The following is a 12,533-nucleotide window of genomic DNA, read 5'->3' as shown; positions in this document are numbered from 1 at the left end:
GCATCGTGCATCGGCGCACCCAGAGAGTGGAAAATTCCTGCCCGGTGCCGAGCGCGGATTGCGGTCCAACAGGTTTGTTTGAGCGCCGGCCCCTCCGGTTGTGTCAGTGCAAAAAAAAAAACCTCATCCCTGGGGCATTCGTTGGGATCACATGGGTGAGCCTATAAAAATGATCCCTATCGCGACGGGGCAGCGCGCTGCTGGGAGAGCCGGGGCACAGCCACCAGCGCCTGGATACACACAGGTAACTGCCGCCCGTCCGTCTGTCCTTCCAACTATCTGCCCACCCACCCATCCATCTGCCTGTCCATCCAAGCTTGGCTCCAATAGAGGCGACGAGTCTCGGCCGACCCAATGGGTTTCCTCCATTCTTTGGGGTCGGCACAGCGGGGTTGGAGATGGGTGGGTGGGCTGGGGCGAGCGGTGGAGGTGAGGGGTGGGATTGGAGTCTCCCCACTCTCCTGCATCCCTGCTGTGGGGCTCTGTGACCCCAGGAGTTTGCTCCACTGGTGCTTTGTGGCACCTCTGCTCCTCATCCTATGGTCTCCATTTTATGGCCCCCATCTCACGGTCTCCTTTTTATGGCCTCCACCTTTCGGTGTCCATCTGAGGGTCTCCATTTTATGCTCTCCATCCTATGGTCTCCATCTCTCTCCATCACATGGTTTCCATTCTCTGGACTCCATCTCATGATCCCCATCTCATAATCTGCATCCTATGGTCTCCATCTCATGATCTCCATCTCATGGTCTCAATTTTATGTCTCCATCCTATCATCTCCTCCTCACGATCTCCATTCCATGGTCTCCATCTCACGGTCTCCATCTCACAATCTCCATCTCACAGTCTCCATCTCACAGTCTCCATCTCACGGTCTCCACCTCATGGTCTCCATCTCTACCGGAGGCTGTTGCTTAGGAACAGGCTCCTTCCTTTCTGATTTTCTTCTATTTGTTTTTAATATGGAAATCTGCAGCCCCCCCAGGCCCTGAGCCACGCTCCTGGGGGTGCGTTTGGGATGTAACCAACATGAGTTGATGCAGCAGATTTGGGACGGGACATGGGAACCCTTCTTGCAGGGTTTCAACCCCTGCCAACCGCAGCAACACCCCCAAATGCACCCCAAGAATGGACTCCCCAAGGCTGTTTGCTGGGGGTGTTTTGCTGGCGACGTCGCCGATTTATTTTGCATTGTGAGGAGGAATGGGAAGCAGAGAAGCCACAGGACGTGTTGTGAGAAGGGGAGCTTTCCCCAAATAGAAGCTCTTAACAGCTTCTGCACGAGGCGTCAGTGACTCCTAATGCTGGGGGGGGGGGGGGGGAAGTGAGTGCTGCACAAAAAGCTGTGCCTATAAATGCCCACAAATTTGGGGCAGGGGGAGGCAGCAGGACGTGCGCATCAACAAAACCTCCCAGCTACGGGATGCAAAATCCGTGCAGCAGCACCAAACCCATCAGACAACGCCTCACCACTACGGGGTGCAAAAATCCTGCAGAAGGACCTTGCGTGTTGCCTTGCTTTGCTTCCTGGTTGCAAAAGATGCCTCCAGAGAGCCCTGCCAGCTCCAGGCTGGGGTGAAGGGGGAGATGTGGGGGTTGTGTAAGGCTTTCCCTGGAGGGCAGCAATCCTTCTGGGCTTAAATATTTATAAACCACGTGGTGAAGCCCTGAAATCCTGCAGTATCGAGGTGGGATGAGCCCCAAGGCACGGAGTATGGTGTGGCTGGGAGATGGGATGCAGATGGGCCCCACGGTGTGGACATAGGGAATTAATTCTGGGGAAGCCCCAGCTTGGTGGGACAGGGGATGCAGTTTGCAGAAATGCTCTTTTTGCTCATTTTAGGCCTTTCCCCTGGCCAACGAGGGGTGTGCACAGGGCTGGAAATCCTTGGGGCATTCCCTTTGGATAAGCAGAGCCCTGTAGCCACAAGCTGCAGGGCTGAGGCTCTGTGAGCAGGGCTGATTCCAACAGCGATTCCAATCTGGCAGCACAGCAGCGTTTCCTGCTCCATGTGCCAGGAGCAAAGCTCAGCCTCACCCCACCTCTGCCCAGGGGAAGCTCAGCCCTGCACTCCTTGGCCACGGCTCGGCTTTGCTCGGGGTGTTGGGATGTAGGGGAGGCAGCGGAGATGCTTTGGGTGAGAGACCCCCCTCCCCACAGCATCCCCCCCCTTGGCCATGTCACCACGCCGTGGTTTCCAACCTCGGTGTGGGGGGTGGCAGCGTGCAGGAGGTGAATGCCTTCACTCAGCCCTCCTCTCCTCTCCTTGCAGGCGCCGCCGAGAGCACGAGATGGACCCCAAAGGGAAGGGCAGCCCCACGGTGACAATGACAGCGTTGGCACGCAGCCTGTAAGTACTGCGCCCCCCCCCCCCCCCCCCTGCACCACTGCTGTGCTTTGCTCTTTGCTCCCGTGCAACGCGTGCCACCGTGCTGCAGGAGGGCAGAGCTGGGCTGGGTGCTGCCTGCAGCAAAGGGAAGTGGTTGGGCCCTTTGGCAACGCTGTGCAGATGATGATCCCCAGTCGTACAGAGCCCACAGGGTTCTAGGAGTGCTGCTCCTCAGCCCTACAGAGCCCATAGGGTTACCTGGGTGCTGATCTGCAACCCTACAGAGCCTATAGGGTCACGGGGGTGTTGCTTTTCAGCCCTACAGATCCCATAGCATCTTAGGGATGCTGATCTGCAGCCCTACAGAGCCCATAGGGCTACAGGGGAACTGAGCCCCATTGGGGAGCACTAGGACTCTGTGGGGTTGTAGCGGTGCTGATCTGCAGCCCTACAGAGCCCATAGGGTTCTGGGGAAAGGCAATGCTGGAGCAGCATCTGCACACATCCCAAAAACCCAGAGGGGTTCTTCAGTCCCTTCTGGGAGAGGAAATAGGGGAAAGAAAGAGGAGTGATGTCAGCCCTACTGCTTGTGGGGTCAGAGCAGTCTGCAGGGGAGCAGCCGCGATGACGGAGGAGCAGACTGGGATCAGTTCGAGAGGCTTAAATGGGAGCAGCTTTAATTACAGCTGGAGGGGATGCAGAGAGAGGCGAGATGGGCTCCTCCCCACACCCCACAGCCCCGTGATCTCCATGGGGCTCCATCCATGGGCCCCCCCAGCCCCGCTGGCCCCACTCGGTGCCTCCTGCCGGGGCGGAGGTTGGGAGCACGGCTGCCTGTTTTGCCTGGAAGTCACAATTGTGCTTTTGTTTTTGCACGGAATCTTGTTGGGGGGGGGGAAGGGGGAGTGAAGGGGCGGGGGGTCGTTTAGGAATTTCTGACCATAACGCCGCCAGGAACTTTTTATGCCACAATTAAGCACCTGCTACAGCAAATAAAGCCAAATCATGCGGCTGGAAACCGGGCTGCACGCTTCCTTCCCCCCCCCCCCCCCTCCTCCCCCTATGACCCGCTCGAAAGGAGAAGAAAAGCAAAAGGCTGCAGCTCCACAGATCCCATTACCAGGGACAAACCCACAGCCCCCCAAAAATCCCCCAAAGGGGACCCCCCCCCCTTCCCTCAGATAAGAGATCCCATCTTCTTCTGCTATGGAGAAAGAGACCCCTGAGCTGCAAGTTAGGTGAGCAGGGGGGGGTGAAGGTGGGCACTGGGGTTTGGGTGCTGGTGATGCGACATCAGTGCCAACCCCGTGGGTGACCCCAACCCACTGGGTGACCCTAACCCTATGTGTGACCCCCAACCCTATGCAAAAGGAGCAGGACCCTGAGCAGAGCGCTGCTCCGTGCAGAAAAAAGGGGACGAGGAGGAGGAAGAGGAGGAGGAAGGGGGGGATGCGGGGGGAGGATGGAGGGCATCACATGATGCGGATGTACGGGGTCAGAGCGCGGGGCCGGGCGCTTTCGCAGCAGCCGCGCAGCTGTGATGATGACTCTTGAGTTTTTCCGCTCTGGGTTTATAGGGATTGGGGTGAGGAGGGGGTGGCGATGAGGGGATTTGAGGACGTGAAGGCGTCGTTGCAGCGTTTTAGGGGGGGAGATGGGGGTGCGCCCCCCCCCCCCCGGCTCTGCTCCCCCTCGCTGCTGGGAAGGGGTCACCTCTGTGGTCCTCGTAGTGTGTGGTTACCCCCCAGTTCTGTTCCTGCTGTGCAATAACGGGTGGCAAGGTGGGGTCCGACGGAGGGGGGTTGTGGGCACGATGGGGCTCTATGGAGGGGCTATTGGTGGGGAGGGGGCCATAGAAGGAGGTTTAGGGGTAGGATGGGGTCGCATGGAGGGTTCGGGGTCAGACGGGACCCCATAGAGTGTGGGTGCCAGACCCCTGTGAAAGGGTGAGGGTACGATAGAACCACGGAGAGGATTTGGGGGGCGGGGGGGGGGGTCTGTGCAGGGGTAGCATCCTATGCAGGTGGGTGCAGGTGGGCATCCTATGGGGGTCACGGGGGCACACGGCTCTGCGGGGGGGGGGTGAGGGTCAGGATGGGACCCCACCCCCAGAAACCTCCGGTCGCCCCCCCCTCGGGGCTCGCTCTCAGCCAATGAGCGGTCGCGGGGGGAGCGGGGGGGGCGGGGCTTCGCGGGGCCGCTTGTTTTTTGTGAATGAGAGGCGGAGCGGCCCCGACTGCAGCGCGCGGCTCCGCGCAGCGCTCCGCGCAACGCCGCCGCTCGGCGCAAAGGGCTCCGCGCAGCGCTGCGCACCGCGGATGCGGAGTTCGGAGCGGCCTCGGCGCCGCCATGGGCCTTAAAACGCGCAGCTCAGCGCGGGGCCGCGCAGCTCCGATCCGCGCAAATTACGCCGTGATCATGTCAGGGGGGCTGCGCCCGGCCCCGGCCCCTGGGAGCCGCCGCTTCGTCTGTGTTGGTGTAAGTACAGACCTCCCCGTCCGCCTCCGCGCATCCTTCCGTGGGGGGGGGGAAGGAGAGGGGGGGGGGGCACAGCCGTGGCCCGGCCCTATTGCGGTGCCCCCGGTCCGGCTGCTCCGAGTCCCCCCCCGCCCCGTCCTCCGGTCCCCTTTGCGATCGGCCCCGGTGCTCCCTGCACTTTCGGCCCTATTGCGGTGCTCCCGGGTTGAGTCCTCCGCGCACCCCCGGCCCCATAACAGCGCTCCGGGCCCGCTGCTCCCCGGCCCTATTGCGGTGCCCATCCGGACGCTCGGAGCACGCCTTGTCCCTATTGCAATGCCCTGCACTCGTTCCCCCTTTGCAATTTCTTGCATCCCCAGCCTGGTTGCTCTGAGCAGCCCCGGCCTCATTGCAGCGCCCCAGGCCTGCTGCTCCCCGGCCCTCTTGCAGTGCTTATCCGGATGTCCTGGCCCTATTGCAGTGCTTATTACACCCGTTCCCAATAACCCTTCCCCTTTTGCAATGCCCCATACCCGCTAATCTGCGTGCCCTGAGCACCCCTGGCCCTATTGCAGTGCCCCAGTTCCACTGCTCCAAGCATCCCAGCCCTATTGCAAAGCCCCAATCCTAATGCTTTGAGCATCCCCAGCCCCGTTCAGTGTCCCCGGTCCCGATGCTCTGAGCGCCCCCAGCCCTCTTGCAATGCCCCCACTCTGTTTTAGGGGCTCTCCTCCCCTCGCTGGGTGGGATGGAGGATTTTTTTTGTTGCTAGGCAACGGCTCCCGGGGGTGATGGTGCAGTTGCTGTGGCAACCGCAGGTTGGGCAGCATGGAAAAAGCAGTTTGGGGTGTCTTGTTTTTTAGGAGGGGGTGTACTGGGGGCCCACGGTTTGGATATGGGGCAGATGGAGCATTGGGGAAGGAGTTTGCAGGGGGCAGCTGCGTGTGCTGGTGGCTGAATTTGGAAACCCTATAAATAACTGCTGCAAAGCTCTGTGAGTCCTGACACCCCCCCTGGGGACCTCCTGACCCCATAGAACAAAGCTCTGCTCCAAGGGAACAAAATGGGAACCAATCTCCAGGAGCTACTGGGGCAGCAAGCAGCATGCCCTGCATCCTGCCCCCTTTTTGCCATGCCACCAAGGAGCATCTCAGCTCCCTAAAAGCAGGAAGGAATGGGGCTGATGGTGGCAGATGGGGAAGTTTTGCTTTGAGGTCGGCCCAGAGCCACCCGGCTGTGATGCTTTGGGTTCGTGCTGCATCCCTGCACGGCCAGGTGTGTGCAGGAGGGAGCTGCTCACATTGCAAAGTCCTTGCCTCCATTCGGAGCTCCCCGCGTGCAGCGCTGGTTGCCATCGTTACGGGGTATTTTTGCTCCAAGGTTTTGTGCTGGTGGTTTATTATAGCATCTCAGGAGGGGGTGACAAGGGGGGAAGAGATGTGCTGCTTTGCAAAGTTCGAAGAAACTGGGATCTTTTTATTTATTTTTCTCATCCTCATCCATCAGTTTCCTCTGTGAGCATCTCCTTCATCCCAGCCCGTGTGCTCCAGGCATCCCCAGCCCTATTGCAATGCCCATTAGGATGCACAGAGCACTCCTTGGCCCTGTTGCAACGCCCCCAGCCCCAGTGCTCCCAATATCCTTAGCCTTATTGCAATGCTCCTCCAGATGCTTAAAGCACTGCCCGGCCCTACTGCGTTGTCCCACCCCCATTCCCAACGCTCCTTCCCCTATTGCAATGCCCCCACCCTCAGGCCCAGTGCTCCCCATCCCCACTGCAGTGCATGGAGCGCCCCTTGGCCCTGTTGCAATGCCCCACATCCGTTCCCTGCTGCAAGGAGTTAATTCTTGCAGATTTGAGCTCTGAATGGTGCTGCTGCTGTGCACATGGGCCTGCAGGATGCGCGCGCTTTGCATCGGGCTCACAGCTCCGTGCTCCTCGGGGGAGGTTTCATGTTGCACCTGGTGCTGGGAGGAAATGCAATGAGCGTCTTTGCTGCTGTGGGTCAGAAGCAGGAGCAAACAGGGTGGGAAACTGGGGGGAGGTCGGTGCTGGGGGCGCAGAGCCCTGTGCTCACTGTGCATAGAAGCGATAGGGGTTGGCGGTGCTGCTGTGCGTGCTCCCATCTGGAAGCTTCGCTTGCAAATGCTGGGAAGGGAGAAAGGGGAAATAAAAATAAAGAAATAAATAAAAGCCTCATCTCACATGAACAAGCATGAGAGAGGGAGAGGGAGGGAGGGAGGGCATGTGTCTGACGCGGCACAGCAACGCATGCAGCCACGAGGATATTAAATTTTAAAGGGGACGGGCTGGGATGCGTGCAGGGAGGAAGGAGGCAGCCGTGCTTGCTGGTGGCTGTGAGCATCCTCTCGTCGCTTCTTCCCCCCCCAGGTCCCAATTAATGGATTCTGACATGGATTATGAGAGGCCAAACGTAGAAACTATCAAGTGCGTCGTGGTCGGGGACAACGCGGTGGGCAAGACCCGGCTCATCTGCGCCCGCGCCTGCAACGCCACGCTCACCCAGTACCAGCTCCTCGCCACCCACGTGCCCACGGTGTGGGCCATCGACCAGTACCGTGTGTGCCAGGAGGTGAGGGACCGACCCCGTGGGGTGGGGATGGAGCTGGGGCTTCCCTGTGGGGTTTCCTCCTCTGTGTCTTGAGTTCAGTGGCAGTGGTCCCCTTGGTGGCAATGGTCCCTTTGCTGGGATGGTAAAGAGGTGAGGGACCGGCCCCATGGGGATGGGGATGGAGCTGGGGCTTCCCCGTGGGGTTTACTCCTTTGTCATGAGTTTGGGGGCAGTGGTCCCCTTGGTGGGATGGTCAGGAGGTCTGGGACCAACCCTATGGGGATGGGGCTTCCCCATGGGATTCGTTCCTCTGTGTCCTCCCCTTGGTGGCAGTGGCCCCTTGGTGGGATGGTCATCTTGATGGCAATGGTCCCTTTGCTCGGATGGTAAGGAGGTGAGGGACCAACCCCGTGGGGATCGGGATGGAGTTGGAGGGGTAAATTCCTCGGGGAAGACTCATGTCGTCCCTTTGGTGGGCTGGTCCCCTCGGTGGGACTGCACCATTGGGAGGGTTTGGGGACTTTCTTCACGCAGAGCTGCAGGATTCACAGCGTTTTCGTTGCCACAGGTGCTGGAGCGCTCGCGGGATGTGGTAGATGATGTTAGCGTGTCCCTGCGGCTCTGGGACACCTTTGGAGACCACCACAAAGACCGGCGCTTTGCGTATGGCAGGTAGGGGAGAGGAGAACCCCGTGCTGAGGTGGGAGGTTCCGTCACCCGGGTGGATCTTGACCCTTTTTTCCCCTCTCAGATCCGACGTCGTGGTTCTGTGCTTCTCCATCGCCAACCCCAACTCCCTGCACCATGTGAAGACCATGTGGTACCCGGAGATCAAACACTTCTGTCCCCGCGCGCCCGTCATCCTGGTGGGCTGCCAGCTGGACCTGCGCTACGCCGACCTGGAGGCCGTCAACCGGGCACGGCGTCCCTTGGCCAGGTGGGAGACATCCGTGCCCCCAAATCCTTTCTCCTTGCCATGCATGCAAAGAGGCCGTAGAATCATAGAGCTGGAAGGGGCCGTCTGGTCCAACTCCAATGAACGGGGAAACCTGCAGCTCGGTCAGGTGCTCAGAGCCCCATCCAGCCTGACCTTGGGTGTCTCCAGGGATGGGACGTTATCTTCTTTATTATACGAGGTTTCTTCATCACCTTCATGATTTCCTCTTCTCCAGGCCAATCAAACCCAACGAGATCCTTCCCCCAGAGAAGGGAAGGGAGGTGGCCAAAGAACTGGGGATCCCCTATTACGAGACGAGCGTGGTGGCTCAGTTTGGCATCAAGGACGTCTTCGACAACGCCATCCGTGCTGCCCTCATCTCCCGCCGTCACCTGCAGTTCTGGAAGTCCCATCTACGCAACGTGCAGCGGCCCCTCCTCCAAGCCCCCTTCCTGCCCCCCAGGCCCCCTCCGCCCATCATCGTGGTGCCGGATCCCCCGTCCAACAACGAGGAGCACCCGGCCCACCTCTTGGAGGACCCCCTGTGCGCGGACGTCATCCTGGTGCTGCAAGAGAAGATCAAAATCTACGCTCACAAGATCTACCTCTCCACCTCCTCCTCCAAGTTTTACGACCTGTTCCTCATGGACCTGAGCGAGGAGGACCAGCAGAGCAGTGCAGGGCATGGTTTTGGGGTTGCCGTCACCGCAGCGGCCGAGAGGATGCTGCACCAAGAGGAGAGGCATCACGGACGGGATTTCCTCCTCCGAGCTGCGAGCTTTGATATCTGTGAAAGCACCGAGGAGGGCGGCTCCGGCCAGCGAAAACCGTGCCTTAGAGCCTCCACCAGTGATGGGATCCTACGGGGGAACCGCTACGAGAACGGGGAGCGCGGGCTGCGACGGGGACGGGACCTCTCCTCTTGGAGCCGGGCCTTCATCAGCATCCAGGAGGAGATGGCCGAAGACCCGTTGACCTACAAATCCAAGCTGATGGTGGTGGTGAAGATGGATGCTTCCATCCAACCGGGCCCTTTCCGGGCCGTGCTGAAGTATTTGTACACCGGGGAGCTGGATGAGAAGGAGCGGGACCTCATGCACATCGCTCACATCGCGGAGCTGCTGGAGGTGTTCGACCTCCGCATGATGGTGGCCAACATCCTCAACAACGAGGCGTTCATGAACCAGGAGATCACCAAAGCCTTCCACGTCCGGAGGACGAACCGGGTGAAGGAATGCCTGGCCAAGGGGACTTTCTCGGGTACGACCCCGTCCCCTTCTCTCTTGCCCGTACCAACGCTCTGAAACGCCGTGTGCTCTGCCTTCCTTGGGATTTTGGTGGTGCTCACTTACAGGCGTTGCGTTTCTGGGGTTTTCACCTCCAAGCGCCATCCTAGGCCATGCAGCACCACGTTCTCCCTCTAGTTGAATTGGTTCACATGGGCATCCCAAGGGGGGCTGTGGGAGCCCTGGAACAGCCCAGGGTAGAGCAGAACAGGTGATGCTCGTCCTTGTGAGGAGCAGGGAGGAGGATGGGGACATGCTCAGCAGTGTGTGGGTGAGGCTTTTCTCCCCGAGTTTGGCCCTTTGCTTTCTAACACTGTTCACCTTGGGAATGCCCTCAGGCAGGGCTGTGCACGGTGCCGTGGGTGACGTAGCCCTTCACTGAGTTCCTAAGAGAATGCTGGAAAACAAACACATCCTTAGGGCAGAGTACAGGGCCGTGCGTTTGTCCTTCTGTCTCCTTGCCTTTGGTGTCCTGTGGTGGGGATGGCTGAGCCCTGTGTGACAGGGCCGTCCCTCTGCTCATTTGCAGATGTCACCTTCGTGCTGGATGACGGTGCTATCAGTGCCCACAAGCCCCTGCTCATCTCCAGCTGCGACTGGATGGCCGCAATGTTCGGCGGTCCCTTCGTGGAGAGCTCCACTAATGAGGTGAGGATGCGCTCAGGGAGGGTGTGGGACAGCCATGGGGTGACCGCTGGAATCATAGAAGCATTTAGGTTGGAAAAGACCTCCGTGATCATCAAGTCCAACTATCAACCCGTCCCCACCGTGCCCATAGAATCATAGAGTCATAAAGCTTGGAAAAAGCCTCCAAGATCAAGTCCAGCTGTTGACCCATCACCACCATGGGTGTGACTCTTGCAGGTGGCACTTCCTTACACCAGCAAGAGCTGCATGCGGGCCGTGCTGGAGTATCTTTACACGGGGCAGTTCAGCTCCAGCCCTGACCTCGATGACATGAAGCTCATCATCTTGGCCAACCGCCTCTGCCTGCCCCACTTGGTGGCTCTTACCGGTGAGTTGGTGCCCCCAAAACTTGGTGGCAGCTCTCTAATCACCCATCCCAACTGCCCCCCTAAGCCCCTGTGTCACCCACAGAGCAGTACACCGTCACCGGGCTGATGGAAGCTGCGCAGATGATGGTGGACATCGATGGGGACGTGCTGGTGTTCCTGGAGCTGGCACAGGTAGGTGGGATGGGATGAACGAGGTGGGGGGTGACACCGCCGCTGCGGAGAGGACGGCAAGATCGGGTCCTTGATGCCCGCGGGGATTGGGGACCTTGGGATGGATGAGGTCCCCACGGTGCCTCTGACGCGTGCTCCATCTCCCGCAGTTCCACTGCGCCTACCAGCTCGCCGACTGGTGCCTCCACCACATCTGCACCAACTACAACAACGTCTGCCGCAAGTTTCCCCGCGACATGAAGGCCATGTCGGGAGGTGAGCGCGGTCGGCGTGGGGCGGTGGGGACGCTGGGGACACCCAGCACTGTGCTCACCCCCGATGTCCCCGCAGAGAACCAGGAGTACTTCGAGAAGCACCGCTGGCCGCCGGTGTGGTACCTGAAGGAGGAGGACCACTACCAGCGGGCCAAGAAGGAGCGGGAGAAGGAAGACTACCTCCACCTCAAACGGCAGCCCAAGAGGCGGTGGCTCTTCTGGAACTCCCCTTCCTCCTCTCCTTCATCGTCGGCGGCCACAGCCTCCTCCTCTTCCTCCTCCTCCTCCTCCTCGGCTGTGGTTTGATCCTTGCTGCGGCTCCAGGAGATGAGGAGGAGGAAGGCCGCCCGGCGCCCGTTGGGTGCCACCAATGGGTGCCCCCAGGAGATGGAGGGAGTGCATCCCCACAGCGAGGGCTCTGCTGTCCACGTGCCAGCGCCGGGACTGGCACAAAGCAGCAGGAGAAGAGGTGACAGGAGCGCGAGGGCTGTCTGGTTTTGTTTTCATTCATTCTTTCTTTCCAACATCAACCGCATGAGGAAGAAGAAGAGAAGCGTCCTGCTTCCACCTTTCAGTTGTAACCAGGAGCTGCAGGGTAGGGTTGGGTTTTGTGGGATGCCATCCTGCTGCCCCTTGGACTTGCAGTAGGGTGAGGAGGGAGCCCGGTCCCCAGAGGACCAAGCAGAGGATCCTACTTGGCTGCAGGAGCCACGCACCGCAGCTCCATCCGCTTCCATGGAGGGCCGTCCCAGTTTGGGCAACTGCTGGGAACAGGAGCCCCTCTCCTCCACCTCTCCCCGTGGAAAGTTTGGGCCTCAGCAGTGCAAGAGCCCAGGGTGCACACGTTTCACCAGAAAGAAATTTGAAGCAAAAAAAAAAAAAAAATTATATATATATACATATATATATATATAAGACCACCAAAAAAGCCAAAAGAAACCACCAACCCCCCACCCCCAACACCCAACCCCACGCTCCCAGCCTGGGAGCCGAGCCTGAAAGGCTCCGTTGTAATAAATGCTATTTGAAAAGCCCAGCGTAGTCCCTGTGTGTTTGGGAGGAGCGGAGAAGCAAGGATGCAGCCCTTAACAACCCAGATCCCGTGGCAGCGATGCTCCTGGGTGATGCTCTGTGTCACCGCTCTTTTTGGATGCTCAGCCGTGGATGCGGGAGCACAGGAGCAGATGCAGCGGGTGCAATGCTTTGCAGCAGGTAGGATGAGGTTTTGTTCCCTTTGGAAAGCATTCCCACCGTGCATGTCCTGCAGGAGCTGCCCCTGCTGGGTTTGCATGCAGAGCACAGCACCAGGCTGTTGTCCCCCCTCCCCGTGCTGGCAGCTCCTGCTTTGGGTGCTTGCGATGAGAAATGCCCTGCATGTGATCCAGCAGGATGGCTGGGGGCAGCTCTGGGGTTTTTGCAAGCACCGCATGGATTTGCATTGCAGCTCCAGCAGCACACAGCCTGTTTGCACCAGGGACCGAGCTTGCAGCCTCCTGCTTCTACAGGCAG

At 59.5% G+C, this 12,533-nt stretch overlaps 1 protein-coding gene across 3 annotated transcripts; it reads left to right on the top strand.

The window, feature by feature from the left end:
- Window positions 1–208: 208 nt before the first annotated feature.
- RHOBTB2 (Rho related BTB domain containing 2) lies at window positions 209–11,342 on the top strand. Of its 3 annotated transcripts, none has more exons than XM_048928177.1 (11): window positions 209–244; window positions 2,274–2,351; window positions 7,180–7,381; window positions 7,929–8,032; window positions 8,112–8,297; window positions 8,533–9,557; window positions 10,113–10,231; window positions 10,448–10,598; window positions 10,682–10,770; window positions 10,920–11,025; window positions 11,101–11,342. In XM_048928177.1, the coding sequence occupies exons 2-11, from the start codon at window positions 2,293–2,295 to the stop codon at window positions 11,328–11,330; spliced, it is 2,271 nt and encodes a 756-aa protein (XP_048784134.1). In that variant the 5' UTR covers window positions 209–244; window positions 2,274–2,292; the 3' UTR covers window positions 11,331–11,342. The 3 variants fall into 3 exon arrangements, with proteins under 3 accessions (XP_048784134.1, XP_048784135.1, XP_048784136.1); XM_048928178.1 differs by lacking the exon at window positions 209–244 and adding an exon at window positions 2,049–2,138; XM_048928179.1 differs by lacking the exons at window positions 209–244; window positions 2,274–2,351 and adding an exon at window positions 4,542–4,808.
- The last annotated feature ends 1,191 nt before the right edge of the window (window positions 11,343–12,533 follow it).

The sequence above is a fragment of the Lagopus muta genome, chromosome 27 (assembly GCF_023343835.1).
Source record: "Lagopus muta isolate bLagMut1 chromosome 27, bLagMut1 primary, whole genome shotgun sequence".
Taxonomy (NCBI): Eukaryota; Metazoa; Chordata; class Aves; order Galliformes; family Phasianidae; genus Lagopus; species Lagopus muta.
This window is presented reverse-complemented; position numbering and strand designations above follow the sequence as displayed.

Excerpts from the sequence above, each read along its gene's own strand:
- RHOBTB2 (XM_048928177.1), top strand. The coding sequence starts at position 2,293 with ATGGACCCCAAAGGGAAGGGCAGCCCCACGGTGACAATGACAGCGTTG. Across the intron at positions 9,558-10,112 it reads GGCCAAGGGGACTTTCTCGG|ATGTCACCTTCGTGCTGGAT; the intron begins GTACGACCCCGT and ends GCTCATTTGCAG. Across the intron at positions 10,599-10,681 it reads CCACTTGGTGGCTCTTACCG|AGCAGTACACCGTCACCGGG; the intron begins GTGAGTTGGTGC and ends TGTCACCCACAG.